The sequence below is a fragment of the Homalodisca vitripennis genome, chromosome 5 (genome assembly GCF_021130785.1).
Source record: "Homalodisca vitripennis isolate AUS2020 chromosome 5, UT_GWSS_2.1, whole genome shotgun sequence".
In the NCBI taxonomy this organism is placed as follows: Eukaryota; Metazoa; Arthropoda; class Insecta; order Hemiptera; family Cicadellidae; genus Homalodisca; species Homalodisca vitripennis.
In genome coordinates, this window is record NC_060211.1 from 92,518,901 (window position 1) to 92,535,231 (window position 16,331).

General features: G+C 35.2%; 1 protein-coding gene across 1 annotated transcript in view; it reads right to left on the bottom strand.

Annotated features, from left to right (window-relative positions):
* Nucleotides 1-2,102: 2,102 nt before the first annotated feature.
* The window catches only part of LOC124362518 (gamma-aminobutyric acid receptor subunit alpha-6-like), a 95,415-nt gene continuing 81,186 nt past the window's right edge, over nucleotides 2,103-16,331 (bottom strand). Inside the window, exons 5-12 of the mRNA XM_046817095.1 lie at nucleotides 14,538-14,758; nucleotides 11,369-11,451; nucleotides 10,701-10,835; nucleotides 9,220-9,372; nucleotides 7,319-7,479; nucleotides 6,952-7,113; nucleotides 6,096-6,255; nucleotides 2,103-4,919 (exon numbers count right to left, since the gene is read on the bottom strand). Coding sequence (XP_046673051.1) covers nucleotides 4,696-4,919; nucleotides 6,096-6,255; nucleotides 6,952-7,113; nucleotides 7,319-7,479; nucleotides 9,220-9,372; nucleotides 10,701-10,835; nucleotides 11,369-11,451; nucleotides 14,538-14,758 — 1,299 coding nt within the window. The 3' untranslated portion in view covers nucleotides 2,103-4,695. The remainder of the gene's footprint in view (nucleotides 4,920-6,095; nucleotides 6,256-6,951; nucleotides 7,114-7,318; nucleotides 7,480-9,219; nucleotides 9,373-10,700; nucleotides 10,836-11,368; nucleotides 11,452-14,537; nucleotides 14,759-16,331) is intronic.

Genomic DNA, 16,331 nt, shown 5'->3' on the forward strand with positions numbered 1-16,331 from the left:
CCAAAAACGAAACACTCGTATTAAATTTTAAAACACGAATCAAAAGTAATTAAAAAAAATAAAATCATGTTCAGAATTTTAATGAAGACTGGAAAAGGCACATTACAAAATGTAATGTTCTAAACGACCCTCTCTTTTTCATTTCATTTCTTTTTCAACGATAATTTCTTTCTTTACTTAGGGAGACAGCCGCGGTATCTTTTGTGACGCTGGGTGGTAACTCTGGCCCCGCGGCTCACACTTTGAAACCCTCTGCGTAATGTATTACGAGTGAAACTTCTTTAGAATGAACGTTCACAATTATGAATTGAAGTTACACTCTGAGTCTCCCTACAGTCCTAATACATATGATTATGTAAATTACTTATAATCTGATGATAAATCGTCTGTACGCTCACATACCTTAATTATTTGCTGGTTGAGTTTAGCTCCAGTTCACCTCCCTCTTAGTGCAGCGAGTGATATCTGATGCTGTCACAGACTTCACTCTGGAAGCTGGGGTCATGTTCGTCTGGAGGGATCCTAAACAATGTCGGCGACGAACCGTGCTTTGAGATCGTGTGTAAAATATCGTAAACATAAACAATTCCTTCACTTATATTACACTATATTTTGTAGTCTGGGTATCTCTAACGACGTAAAGAGCTTCATCGTTGCCGACCTTTTTGGATCTCTTCAGACGAATGTAACCCCAGCTTCCAGGAGTTAAGTCTGTGACAACGTCAGATTCCAGACACTGCAATAAGACATAGGTGAACTGGAGTTACGCTTAACATTCCCATTGATCAAACACTTACCATCATAGCTACGTTATTCCATATTATTCTGAAGTACCTCATTGAATTTTAGTTGTTATGTGAAACGTACAAAGTAGGTTTTTTTACGCGTACGCTTCCAAATGAGAAACGGCGAGTGCGAGACTTGGAACTGTGTGGGATTCTATTTGACTGCATTGAACGCTGATTGCTGCTCTTTCTTTAAAACACGATACTCGATGAGTGATTATACTTATTCCTTGTAACGAGGTCACTCGATTCCATCTTGAAAAACAGTTTAAATAGTTTTGTTAATTTGGAACACATAGCATAGATAAGACCAAATTTTGTAGCAGGACTTCCTTCGTCAACTGTAACAACATTTTATAATTAAGTTTCATCCATTATTTATAAAATACTTGTTCGTCGAGAATAAGATTTTCTCTAAATAACTATCAATCATTCGTAACAATCGATTCGAAGAATCGATCAATGTCATCTGTTGTTATCGATGGTCTCGGGAATGGATAAGTCAAACGTATTTCATAATCGATTGGTGTAGAGCTTTATGAGTAACAAATTGGAGTGTTTTGCCTCGAATGAATTTTTTACAATGAAATTGTATTATGAGTTTGAACATTTATCTGTGAATGCGCACCTGCATCAACACGTTCGCTACCTAAGGACACAGTAATGGTGTGGTTGAATGACTCTCGCATATCACACACCCAGCCGCTTAGTAGACAAAGTGTCAATACTTAAAACTATTGTAAACATTTGTTTTTAGTGCATCCTTAAAAAGCAATATTACATTACATTTAAAGTTTAAACATTTTGATATTTTTTGATGTACAATGTATTTGTATACGAATATATACAAAAATTGGGAAACATTGGTTTCCCAACATGCATTAGGCTATCAACAAAATTTTGAATAATGTTATTCACTGAAAGGTATTTGCCAGTACCCGAAGATGACAACAAAATTTACTTAGAAAATTTAGAACAAGCACTTCAGTTAATGTTAAAGTAAAAAATACCCTTTGGTCTGAATAAAATATGAATTGATAAATTGTATTCATTATGTATTAAATTTTTCTAAATTCTATTTATCTACTTTATAAATCGTTCTCAGTTCATTTCTCTTAGCTGTTAATCACATGTTCAAAAGTACAACACACACACACACACACACACACACACACACACACACAATTGTTACATAAGTGTTGAATATATATTTTTAAGTTTAGCTATAGTTTTAAAATGTTCAAATTCAGTAGTAAACCATTAAGTAATGTACGTATCTTACAGACAAGGTAATAAACATATAAGTCGTAGTTTTACTGAAATTTGTTTAATTTATTGCATACAACTAGCAAAGTTGATGATAACTTGTAAAAAATACACAGAATTAACGATTACAAGTCATATTATTGCAATTGTACCTTAGAATTAAATTGTATAACTCGTAGTGCAAAGAATTCAATGTTCTCAACGTATTCTAAATAAGTATTAAAACATATGTAACAAAGCTATTCATATTATAGACTAACAGTCTTTATAATCTCAACACATACGACAACAGTAACAGCTAAACTATTTATTACACTGGAACAATACAATATAACATCAAAGATTCCTCTTGTATAAACATTTTCTACTTTAAGCTCATCCAAACAACAAATCGCAGGTCTATGCAGGTAAAAGCGAACACTGCAAAATACGACAGCAGTATTATGAACTATTGTTATATTTTTACTTAAATATACATGATTTTAGCAAATAGAATTCCCTCACTGTACAATCTTTTAGTCATGTTTCTACTAGTTGTTACATTATGCATTGCTGTTTGATAAAGAGCTACTTACAGTAAATTCAAACAGAATATATTATCGCATTAAAAATAAAAGTTTCAAAACATAGGTCGGAAATAATTGATCTGAAATGTTTAAACTTTCATTTGTTTTATTTTTTATTAAACTTTTATTTTTCTTCAATAAAACTGTTTCTCTTGGCAGTTATTTAGTGCAGTTTTGTTCTTCGAATAAGTATTGTATCCAATGTGTTTACTACTCAGAACATTCGATGGAACGTAAAAGAAAAATCCCAAATACCAGTAGAGAAGGAGGGATTTGCGTTGAAGCTGGTATTGGAGTGCGCAATAACCGGGAAAGTGTGCGCATGCGCGATTAAAGCCGATCAGATGACGCTACTACTAATGCCAAGTTACTAACTGGTGATGCAGTCAATATTGGATTTGGGAACTATTTTGTATGTTTTATTCATAGCCTTTGAAGACAACTTCCCTAAATACAGAACAGGTAGAAACAAATATTTAATAATTCCACGCAAAATTACAGATATTTCAAGCAGAAAATTTAAGCAATTTTGTAATCAGATCCAAATACAAACGGATTATGATATAAATTATAAATGTGTACAGTAAATAAATTGGCAGGTTTTTTATTTATAAAAACTTTTATTTCGCTAGGTAAAAGATTAAATACTTCGAGTTTAAGAATTATATTTAATAAAAAATATATTTTTTCTGGTCATTAATGAACAAAAAGCAACCCTTAAGCTGTAAAAACATATGTACATACTATAAGAATTTCACAGTTTGATCTTCAGCAGTTTTTATCTAAGTGTGATAAAAAATGTACCTACTTCTTTTCTATTTAGGGACCTTATCTTATCTTAAAGAGCTATAAATTTAACATATTTTACAAACATCAAAAAATGGGTTTGACTTGGTTAGCCTCAGGTGGTCATGTGATCGAATAGCACTGATAAGCCATAGTTTTTCGCTCATATGATAGGCATTCTTTTCAATATTCCAAATCGAGCTCTCGCACTTCTTCTAGTAGAATAAACTCCATCTTTTTAAGACCAACTATTTGATTATCTTTTCTTCATACTTTCTATGAGTAACTCATGCAATATTATTCTTTGAATAAGTAACAAAAATATTTCGAATAATCCCATCTAAGAATATGATTGAGACTTCCAGTTCACATAGCAACACTTCCAGTCAACAGGACAAATTTTTCAGCCAACACAACACTTAGTCAACAACACATCACCGTCAGTTAGCTCTAGCCTTGCTGAACACTAGCTCTTTCAGATCGATCTGAGCGGTTTGACTCCTCCATACTTTGCTAGTTCTGGTTAACATATATGTTATTAATAGTAGTGAAACATTGGTTAGCTGTAATTTCATGACGACTGGATTACTATGAATAATCCATACCGTGGTAATGTGTCTGCCCTAACCAATACACCGTTCATTGTGCTGCTCAGAGTTAGCGTCAACGTTTTACTTAGTCATTCTATTTGCTCTCTTTCGTCCACTGTTCTAACATTGACCAAAACATCACTTGGCGCACTAGTGAGCTGGGATTGGATTCACGAATTTTGATGATTTGTTAATATCCACTTGATGGCAGAGCTATGGACTTTTTGGCGAATTCACTTAATTTATCTATTGTCGAAGACACATAGTGAACTTTTGATTCGTGGTATCTCAAATCAAAAGATACACCAAACAGACTGGATGTAGAGGGGTAAAGAATTAATTTAATTAACTTATGTGACGAAAGGTGCTTCTATTCTACTTTCCAAGAAAGCTTCCAAATACAATGATTGGTCATGGTGTCCAATCGTGTCAGATTGTCTGAACCGTGAGACGAATTGTGGTATGTAAAGCCAATATTAAGATTAAATAAAAAAATCCTTGAATCTGGCTTTATTTTTAATTTTTTTTATTGTAGCTAATAATTGTTAGCAGTACATTCCATTTTTGTTGACCACAAGGTTACCCCCTGTCTAATACATCCATCGATAAAAGCTCACCACCTGTATACTCTACTGTACTGGCGTCTTTAGTCATATTATCTTTGGTGTAACGTGAGTGGCAACATTTCAGAAGCACATGAACTTAATGACTGACAGAAGGTGGATCCTTCCAGCCAAACTCCTCTGGATAGGCACCGTACAACATCCAGTAGGCGAAGTTGAGAGCGGCGAAGGAGGCAGGAAAAAGGACTCTTGCCGCCTGGTCGATGTACGACACGCTGTTGATGTGCTTGCTTACTCCTGTGGCCAGATTGATATCTCGGGCGGCCTCTCGCTGACGCTGCTTCCTGTAGTCCTCGTTGCCCACTGCCACACAACAATATAAATAACATGTATGTTGTTGTGTAACATCTTTTATAGTGTTGTTAGTGATGCCAGTGATTACGATTTATGCAATTTAGTTTCGTTTCTAAAATAAATTGGGTATTTTGTGATAAAATCATCACAATACGCCTTACCTGTAGGTTACACTATATTCTAAAATTAAACAATCTGATTTATTCTAAAAGAGTACCAATAAATTTGTTTAACCCAATTGAATCTTATTAAAAAAAAAAAAAAAACAGCACGTTGAGTTGTAGCATAGATAATGAAATTAATCACTGGAATACTTGATATCGTAATGAGTAAAAAATCCGAAAAATGTTACATGAACTCTTTTTAGGATTCATTTACTGAATCACTCAAGAGTGAACAATTCAAACGCAGACGATGTCAACTGCTAAAGTCGACAACAAAACTTTTAAACTTTAAGGCCATAAACATAATACACCTAAAATTTAACTCCAAGCGTATAGAAGCGAAAATATCATGGCAGCAAAATGTACTGTTGAAATATACGAGTTTGATGGATGCACCACAAGAGGCAATTATTTTTGATAGGGCAGGACTTCAATGGTTCGTGCCACATCGTACTGGCTCAGAGGCATTCCTGAAACCGACAAATGACAAGATGGCGTAAGTTGAGGGGATTAACTGGCTTTCTGATTGTCTCAGCCGTTTCTCGTGTTTCTGCGGTACTTCTGTGTTGTGTACTGATTTTTAGTTTGAGCTTCTCCTAACGTGATGCTGGTTTTAAGTATGATTATTTTTTTTATCTACAGCTTCTTTGTAGTCAACATCGAGTTGTGTGTGCGTTCATCGTATGTGTGTGAATTGTGTAACATCTTCTACAATAGGGATTTAAGTGTTGGAGAGACACGAATAAAAGTTTATTTATGCAATTTAGCATCATAACTTAACACTTGGTCGTTTCTAAGAAATTTGAGTTTTTTGTGGTATTATAAAATACTAGCCCTTACATTGTAGGATTAGATATGTGAAGAAAAAGGCCAGTCAACTCAATCGTCTCTGCAGTTTTTAACGGTGGAAGGACAAACACCCCATACATAAAAATGCGCATTTGAGTAACGTTATGGGTTTTCAAGTCATAAATGATCCATCCTACCAGATAAATGATTTGAAAACAAGATTATTACTAACCGAGACAGTAGAAGAGCTGCTTCCATCGCGGCACCCTAACCTCTGTCTGGGTCTGGCGCTCAACGGTGTTACGACCTGTGTGTACACGAGCTCCGAGGGTGGACAGAGACAGTCGCTTGGGTGAAGCGGTCATCCCTCCCGTCATCCCTATCGCCGGGTCCTGCAAGTTAGTGTGTATTTTATAATAAATCTGATATCAATATTGACATCACCTTTGGTAGACTGCTGTTGACCTTGCTTGATGTAATAAAAAAGACGGCTATATAATAGATTGCAAAATGTCAATATGTAAATAAAGATCATAATAATATTATTTAAGCTAAAAATAATATTATAAGTATATACAGATTGACTTATTCCTACAAATATTTTCATAGGTTTCTGGCACAAATGCTACAAATTTAAATTCATAAATATTTTATTTGTATTTATATATGGTACAACGCCATGTACAGCGTTGTGTGAATCCATGTAAATGATTCGTGTTTTGTTACTAGAGAAAAAGTCTTGTACTAGATTCGCTCATAACAAACTATTAAGGAATTTTAAGGATTGTATTTAACATTTTTAGGTTTACATAAAAACAATATTGACTATTTTTGATTTTTATTCGCGAAATGAAGCCACCATTGTAACTTTTCATCATTAATTTACTCATGAGAATTCGACATAAAAAAGTTTTGATTTAAAAATAAAGGCTATTTGAAGATTGAATTGTTGTATTAAATAAAAAAAGTACATAATATCAAATACTCATAAAAGGCAGCAGTAAATGATTTCGTATAGAAACGTTCAAATTAAAAATGTATGTAGATTAAAAAATACTACGGTTGACGCTAAGGATTATTTCACTTACGTTGTATATAGGACAGATTAGAGAGCTTCGACGGCGAGCTGCCCTGAAAGAGAGACTCTCGGTGTCACTAGGTGCTCGGCTCATCCCCACCATCCCCACCATCTCTTCTACCCCCACATCCTCCCACTCCTCTTCGTCCACAGGGATCTCCCCACTCCCTACCTGGCATCAGCAAACAGAATAACTGAATAGTAAACTGAAGCTAAGTAGGTTCATTAGATACAAAGTCACCAACTAGAAAAGATTCTTACCTTGGTGGCCAACTAGGGAAGATTCTTACCTTGGTGACCAACTAGGGAAGATTTTTACCTTGGTGACCAACTAGGGAAGATTCTTACCTTGGTGACCAACTAGGGAAGATTCTTACCTTGGTGAAGTAGTGGACGCCTGCGAACTCCAATAGGGTGGCGATGCAGTAGAAGAAGGACATGAGGAGGAACCAGTCGAGTGCCGTAGCGTAGCGGACCTTTGGCAGGTCTGTCCGGCTGTCCAGGCTGATAGTTGATAGCGTCAGCACCGTGGTGATACCTGCCGCAGTAGATACTGATACAGTTTGAAGTTTTGGCATGAAGTTTTCATCTTTTTTGTTCGATGAGAAACGATATGACTATGATATCCATTAAGGAATATGATAATTGTGACAGTTTCAAGGAATATGTGGTCCAAGATAGTAGGACATACAATTAATGGTCAAAACAATTTGAGACCAATCTTAGTTTTAAGAGTTACTCGATCCGTGACTATTATCAAAGTTTTCCGGCTCACAAAGCGTCGAAACATTGCTAACTAAGTTAAAATGTTGTTATATTTTGGCATGACCATGGGGAGCTATACTCAGACAACACATTTTAGACTGGAACTTGCAGAACCAGTAACTAATGCTTATAACGGTGCTTGGAGGGAATGAAACTGCAAAGTAACTGGCGGATGCTTAACTAATATCTGAATTTTTATAATAGACTGCCCGACTTTAAGCTTCTATTTTTCAAATAATTTGATCTGTTGGTATAATATGAGCTTATCAGATGGCTGATATTTTGCTTTAGAAAGGAAAAAGAAACCAATATTTGTCAAAGGAATCACAACAAGGATACTTTGTGAGGGCTGTAGAAGTTTCCTCAAAAGTGACTAAGCCTTATTATTGCTGACAGTAAAATGAAGCCTCCAAGGTGTATCCGACTACTTTCATCTCGTGTTATAAAATAAGTTTTACAGAAGATCAGCTATATTTTAGTCAACAGTCGTGGTGAAATAATTTCTCACTACATCTAGCGATTTCAATTATTTTTGGTTCTCTTGTAATTTAAGTTAGATGTGTTGGTTCTAGGATTGTAGCTAGAAGCAGTCCTGTGAAGAGTATAAGACTTCGGAATCCCTTCAGTAAAGACCGCTAAAAATTGTGTTTTTTTTCTTATTTTTAAAGTATTTTCATTTTTTTTACAGGAGAACTGTTTGAAACCAATAATTTACAACGTTTTTGTTGTAAATCTACGAAATTCTATAGGGATCGCTATACATTGGGGAAATAAAACTTGTTCCAAGTTTATGAACACATTAGGCACACAAAACATCAGTGTAATGAAATATTGGCCATCGCAAAACAACGGCACTAGAAAAAGATTCCGTACTTTGGAAATAAAATATTTAGGGAAGAAAATAATTTCAGCGAGTTTCTCATTATTAGTTTATCACAAAGTCGACAGTTGGCAGCTTCTGACAAGGAAGTCATATAGATAATTAATTGGTGAGTTTCAGCTAATCACGATACATCTCTACCCTACCTATATAAGCGGATACGGAAGGCGGCTGAGATAGTTAAGTTTAAAGTTTGATTAAAAATTATTTCCTTCAACCAGAACGAAATATCTCAAGATTTTTTAAATTAAATCAGTTCGAACATTTTCAATACATAGAAATGGGTGGTACACACAATACTCATTGCTCCTCTATATGTTTATATTACCTCATGTGATTGAGGTAACATAATATTTTTCGGTAATGTAAACTTTACCGAACAAATACTACTATTAATTGTATTTCTTAGAAAATTTGCATGTTAAATATGAGGGGTTTTTTACTAAAAATTAAATCTGTAACGAATCATTTACCAACGAAAAACAACAATTTCGATTACATAGAATGTTAGCTTTCATGTATGAACCTACGGACTACGCCGTATCAAATATTAAATGAGTTCTGTTAGAACTCATATAATATTTACTAGTCAAAAATTATCAACAAGGTGGCACATTATGTTTGGATACTCACAAAGTCCCACGCGGTCACTGGTAGCCTCTCGGTGTATCCAGAAGGATACCCAGGACAGCACCACTATCAGAATACACGGCACGTACACCTGGATCAGGAAATATCCTGTGCTTCGCTGCAGGTTAAAGTTTACTTGCAGCAAAGAGAACTCTCCTAAATAATATTTCAATGAATGTAATAACAGTTTTTTTTTTGATATCATAAACAGTTAAGTACTTTTTAGTAAGTTAAACACTTTCTTAAGAGGAAGGAGTTATTTCGTTACGCTTGATACTGAGGCATTAGAGCCCATGAGAGTCAAACATTTTAAAAGTCTTACCATTGCATGAGTTAAAGCATAATGGTTGGATATTTGACTATTTAAAGATTGTCAAAATTACTGATATAAATAAATGTAGTAAACTATTAAAGAAATACGCTTAAATAAATACGAACATAAAATTTCAATAATTATACACTGCAAGAATAGCTTATTTTTAAATGAAACGTCTAATTTACGGAATAATTTTGAATCATTCTGAGATATCCTTGAACATAGTTATTTGATTAAAACATTTTTTCAAGTATTCAACAGTTTCAGCTCATTCAGTTATTCAGCTCTCTTTCAACCGAAATCCATCAGCAGGAATGAAGATGACCGCGAAGTCAATCAAATCAATCTAGTCAAATGACTTTGAGTCAACATTGTACTTTTATAATACTGTACATATCATGTGTAAATATACGTGTATATATATATCCGGGTTCGACTCCCGGCGGAGCAAGTACTTTTTGCGATTCAATGTTTATTGAAATTAAATAAGGCTATTGCCATTTATACTATTTAACGTAAATAAAAGTCGTTTGACAGGTATTTGGTCTTCCGATCATATGTTAGTTTGCTTATTTAAACACATATGTGACAGATAAGGCCATATACAAAATAATTGAATCGGAAAAAGTAAGCGCTCTGTGGTGTAATGGTAGCACATTCACCCGGCAAGTGAGAGATCCGGGTTCGACTCCCGGCGGAGCAAGTACTTTTTGCGATTCAATGTTTATTGAAATTAAATAAGGCTATTGCCATTTATACTATTTAACGTAAATAAAAGTCGTTTGACAGGTATTTGGTCTTCCGATATATACTGTTATTCAGCTCTCTTTCAACCGAAATCCATCGGCAGGAATGAAGATGACCGCGAAGTCAATCAAATCAATCTAGTCAAATGACTTTGAGTCAACATTGTACTTTTATAATACTGTACATATCATGTGTAAATATACGTGTATATATATATATACATTACAACACCATCAAAAATAAATCTAAAAAATACATAATTAATTGGCTTTTCCATTTAAAAGTGACCATACTAATAGTAATTACAATAACTGCAAGTGTAACAGGGAAGCAGCCATAACCCTCTCAGTCTAGTATTGTTTATAAATGAGTAACATTTAAATGTTACATTCAATTTAATATTACGAATTAGGTAAATTACCTTCTCTTCGACGAAACGTGAAGTTTCTCTGTGGGCTACTCATGAGATCGAACTGAGACAGCGTCATACCGGGCTCGAAACTGACAGCGACCGCAGACTGCCACTGGTACTGCAATTGGTGGGCCGGGTACGCGTCTGGAGCACAGCCATCACGTCAACGAACAATATTGTTTATAATAGCAGTTTTTGTTACATTTTTATATACGTTCGTATTGGGTATTTAAACAATATTATACTCAGAAAAACATATCCAAAAGTCTGCAATCTATAATGTTTAAGACTACTAGATTGGTCCAAAGTGGGTAGAATGAGTGTATCTTTTATTAAAATTTGTATTTGAAAACTTGAAAGTTTCTCTGCATTTATCATGCACATATCAGCTTTAAATGTTAAAATTTTACTAGTGATAATCTCTAGTATCATAATAAATTTATTATTCTATCTAGTAAACATATTACGAGTTCATTTCGAGACTGTTTTTGTTCTCATCATTGAAATTAGGTTAAATATTGTACTATGCACTGAGATATTTCTTCATTCTGTTACTGTAATTATAGAATTATTAATCTGTGCTATTACGCGGAAACTAATAAGCAACAATTTATATTATTGCTAGAAGTTGAAGTTGTAAAAACTAGAAGTTGATAAATCTTATGGTATTTACTTACAACTTCCAAGGATGAGAGGACAGCTTTGACGATCCATTGGGAATCTATGTAGATCCATGGGGCACTTTGCTTTTATTGTTAGCCTATAAAAATAATAATATATCAAATTTCAAGATATAGTTGGACTCTGTTATATAAAAACTCCACAAATGTTACAATTATTTCTACATAAAATACTATGATTTGATTGAAAGATGGATGGCTTTGTGTAGTTTTTCTAAATTATGTTGAACAATAAGAAACCACTATTGTGGCTCATTGACTAATTGGGAAGGGCCTTTAAAATAAGGAAAATTGATTGGAAATCAATAATTGAAACAGATAAAAATATATTTAAACCGGTGAAATTTCAAACGAGTGTTTTATGAGACACTAACGCTGCGTCACAATGAAATGAGTGAGAAAAGTAGTGGAATTACATTAAAAGAATTTGAACCTTGGGAATCATAAATACCTATAACTCGTGGATGAGAGATGGACGTGATAGTGTACAGTGCTGGCCAAATTATTAGACTAAGGCATATTTTTTTGTATTTTTCTTCTCAATTTTTACTAAATAAATTTTTAATTTCATGTTGGTATATGTTAAAGTATATACCCTCATTCGTGTGTTACTTTAGAATAGTATTAGCAGAAAATTTGGTAATTTTATGTTGACGAGTGGCAACACTGCCTGTTTTGTTTATCATCTGCCTTTACAAATCTACCAGCTCCATAACCAAAATCGGGTTACAGTTAATTTTTCATGTGGTAATCATGTTTTAGGTTCAGTAGATCTTTCTATTAGTGTGTTCTGTTATTATTGAAGTAAGTTTAAGGTCATTTGTGAGTGTATATAACCAATTTTTTACTTCCTTATTGGCTATTTATAAAATTATCTGGAAATGGGTAAAAAGGCGAACCTTTCTCCAAGGAAATGTGCTGTGGCCAAGGTTCTTTTGGAAGAACAACATTACACACAAACTGAAATAGCACACTGACTAAATATGTCACAGAAGTCAGTTAGTAGGATCAAGAAAACACTTGATATCAGTGGTATTTACAAATCCAGCCGTATCGGGAAATGTGGCCAGAAGAAAGCGTTAAGTCCAAGGATGGCCAGAAAGATGAAAAACATGACACTAGTCAATAGAAAAATGACCAGCAAGGTTCTTAGTGACCAGTTAAGAGATTATGGCACAAATGTTTCGCCCAGGACCATCAGAAGAACCTTGAATGGACAAGGTCTTCGAGCATGCAGGCCTACAAAAAACAAAAAATAACACCGGCAATGGCTAAGAAGAGATTGGAATGGGCTAAAGGGATTCAGTTCTCTACTGAATCCTGAGGGTACTGTACCTTGTCCCAATCATCAGTGAACTGAATGCCTTTGGCCCATTCCAATCTCTTCTTAGCCATTGCCGGTGTTATTTTTTTGTAGGCCTGCATGCTCGAAGACCTTGTCCGATCAAGGTTCTTCTGATGGTCCTGGGCGAAACATTTGTGCCATAATCTCTTAACTGGTCACTAAGAACCTTGCTGGTCATTTTTCTATTGGCTAGTGTCATGTTTTTCAACTTTCTGGCCATCCTTGGACTTAACGCTTTCTTCCGACCACATTTTCCGATACGGCTGGATTTGTAAATACCATTGATATCAAGTGTTTTCTTGATCCTACTAACTGACTTCTGTGAAATATTTAGTCAGTGTGCTATTTCAGTTTGTGTGTAATGTTGTTCTTCCAAAAGAAACTTGGCCACAGCACATTTCCTTGATGAAAGGTCCTCTTTTTACCCATTTTCTGATAATTTTATAAATAGCCAATAAGAAAGTAAAAAATTGGTTTCATACACTCACAAATGACCTTAAACTTACTTTAATAATAACAGAACACACTAATAAAAAGATCTACTGAACCTAAAACATGTTAACCACATGAAAAATTAACTGTAACCTGATTGGGGTTATGGAGCTGGTAGATTTGTAAAGACAGATGATAAACAAAACAGGCAGTGTTGCCACCCGCCAACATAAAATTACCAAATTTTCTGCTAATACTATTCTAAAGTAACACACGAATGAGGGTATATACTTTAATATATACCAACATGAAATTTAAAATTTGTTTAGTAAAAATTGAGAAGAAAAAACACAAAAATGTGCTTTAGTCTAATAATTTGGCCAGCACTGTAAACTTGTTTATTTTCTGCAATATATTACTTTTAGCATTTGCCGTTATTAGTATTAAGAAACATTTGAAAATTCTTGTTTGTTAAGTAAATTCGAATCTAGACTTAAGGGATCCCAGATATATTGCCTAACTGGTTTTGGGTATGATAGGATATTACAGGTAATCTAACTTCACAAAACACTAATTATTTCAAGGATTCTATGGATTGTTATTGGTCAATTGCTACACTGAGGTGTTAAATGTACAGCTGAACTTCAAATTTCCGCGAATGCGTATACTGCAAGCTTTGGACCAGGAATAAGAAACTACCTAGTAAATGATCAGCCTAAAATGTCAAAACTGAAGAGGAAGACAAGGACACAATATGACTGAAGAAACGAAAGGCTCTGATCATAACTAGGTTAAAGCCTAATATTATGGAGGAGATTGTAATTGTGATAGTAAATAATTAGGTATGCCATAAGTTGCCACAGCTAGACTAGAAACAAAAGCAAGCATCTACAATTCTTTTACGGAGTGATGGGATTAATTTCTCCATACCACAATATCCATGATTCATGGATCGAATCCGATGAGGTATTGTCATACTTTGAAGGTACTACATCCAACATTGTTACTTTGCCTGAAACAAGGCTATCACCTGACTGCTTCTTTGATCCCAAATAATTTCATTGATTATAGAGTTAACAAGATTTACGATTTATTATGTGTAGGAGTAGTTTACTCATTGAATATCAATTCTATTTCATTCTATTTATGTTAAAGGGAATTTTCCTCTGAAGGATATGCCTGGATTGACGTTTGCCTTTCTCCTTCAGTTCATAATTTTGTGTTCATATATCGAAACGCTGTTAGGGAAAATAGACTTTATGAAATAAAACATATACTCGTATAAAATGGGAGACTTTATTGCTCCGGCCTATTACTCGAAATAGTGTTCCTTATTCTTGGATATGGGTTTTATTCAAAGGCTATAACTATGTATTTTCAACACAATACCTCATGGAGTAGAGGATGTCGCCGTGTTGGGTAATCCTCAGTAGCTTGTTAGGCACAGTGATGGTGTGCACGTAGGACTGTTTACCATTGTAGAAGTACGTGTCTGGCCGCCAGATGCGCTCCAACATTTTGATGCTCAGACTCAAGGCCTGGATGGGACCGATGTAGCTGAGTCTGGAGTCACGCCACGACTGCCGGAAGTAGCAGTCCATAGAGTAGTCCTGTGAATATTTACTCCCGTCAATGGCTGCTTACAATATCATATTTACAAATACAGAGCAAAATCCTATGATTTTATTATTTATGTCCCTTTAAAGCAGGATAAATCTTATTTCAACTCATAAATTATATGCAATACAAAAATGACTGGATTGTCGCCGATTACGAGTTCGAAGTGTATCCTCGAAATGGACTATAACGTCGAAGTAAACGTGAATTCAACCAAAAAACGAAGAATACGTGTAATTACCCAACGCAGCGGTGTCAGCCAGGAGCAGCAAATACACGAAGTCTTCTTCTAATGGCGAGATGATATTACGAGGACCCTCGAAATATAATAACATGACCGACCTTACTATTTCTTCCCACTTCCAGATTGCTTCAATGGTGAGGATATTTTACCCTTTTACGATTTTTAAAATACACTTTTAATACAGGGAAACTATAAAACCCATCCCTTCTTGGGAGATTAATCAAGAGAGTCAATATAATAAATACTTATTGCAGAATAAATGTAACATTCAATGTAGATGTGAATCCTAATATTGTTTTTCAAATCATCTTAAATTCCATTTATCATAGTGAAACATGTATAAATACTTAAATTGTTTTACTATTTTGCCGTATTTACGAATTTTTATAAAATGTCTCCTCTGTGTTAACATAATTTTATTTTTCAAAGGTCCCACCAGTTCATAAAAAGAAGAACTTAACGTTTAATCGGGTCAGGGATAGTTTATAAAAATATATAACCCTAAGACACCGGATAGAACAGTCGAGAGGGGTAACATCCAGGGTTCGAGAGGGAGAGGTAGTTTCCAAGTTCAGATCAGACCCGAATTATTGTAAAACCAAAAGCCAAAGCAAATACAGCACCGATGATCAACGGATCAACAGGCTCTCATCATCGCCGACTCGGAAACGAAAGGAAATAAAGGGAAGGCGTCAGCATTTGCATTAGGATGACTGTTCTCCTACCTAAACGTTCCCTAATACGACAGTTGCTAGTTCAACTGAATCTCGAAAACGAGGAACGCTGGTGCCAACGTACGTCAAGCGCCCCAGCGGCCTCGAAAAAGAACGATAAACTAAATAAAAATTAAATGCGAACACTAGTTCGCTCGAAATCGCGCCTAGCTCAGCTCGAGCTCGAAACTAAGGAACGCTGGTGCCAACGTACGTCAAGCGCCCCAGCGGCCTCGAAAAAGAACGATAAACTAAATAAAAATTAAATGCGAACACTAGTTCGCTCGAAATCGCGCCTAGCTCAGCTCGAGCTCGAAACTAAAGAACGCTGGTGCCAACGTACGTCAAGCGACCCAGTGGCCTCGGAACGAAACGATAAACTAAATGCGAACACTAGTTCGCTCGAAATCGCGCCTAACTCGACTAGAGCTCGAAAGTAAGGAACGCTGGTGCCAACGTACGTGAAGCGACCCAGCGGCCTCGAAACGAAACGATAAACTAAATAAAAACTAAATGTGAACACTAGTTCGCTCGTAATCACGCCTAGCTCGACTCGAGCTCGAAAGTAAGGAACGCTGGTGCCAACGTACGTCAAGCGACCCAGCGGCC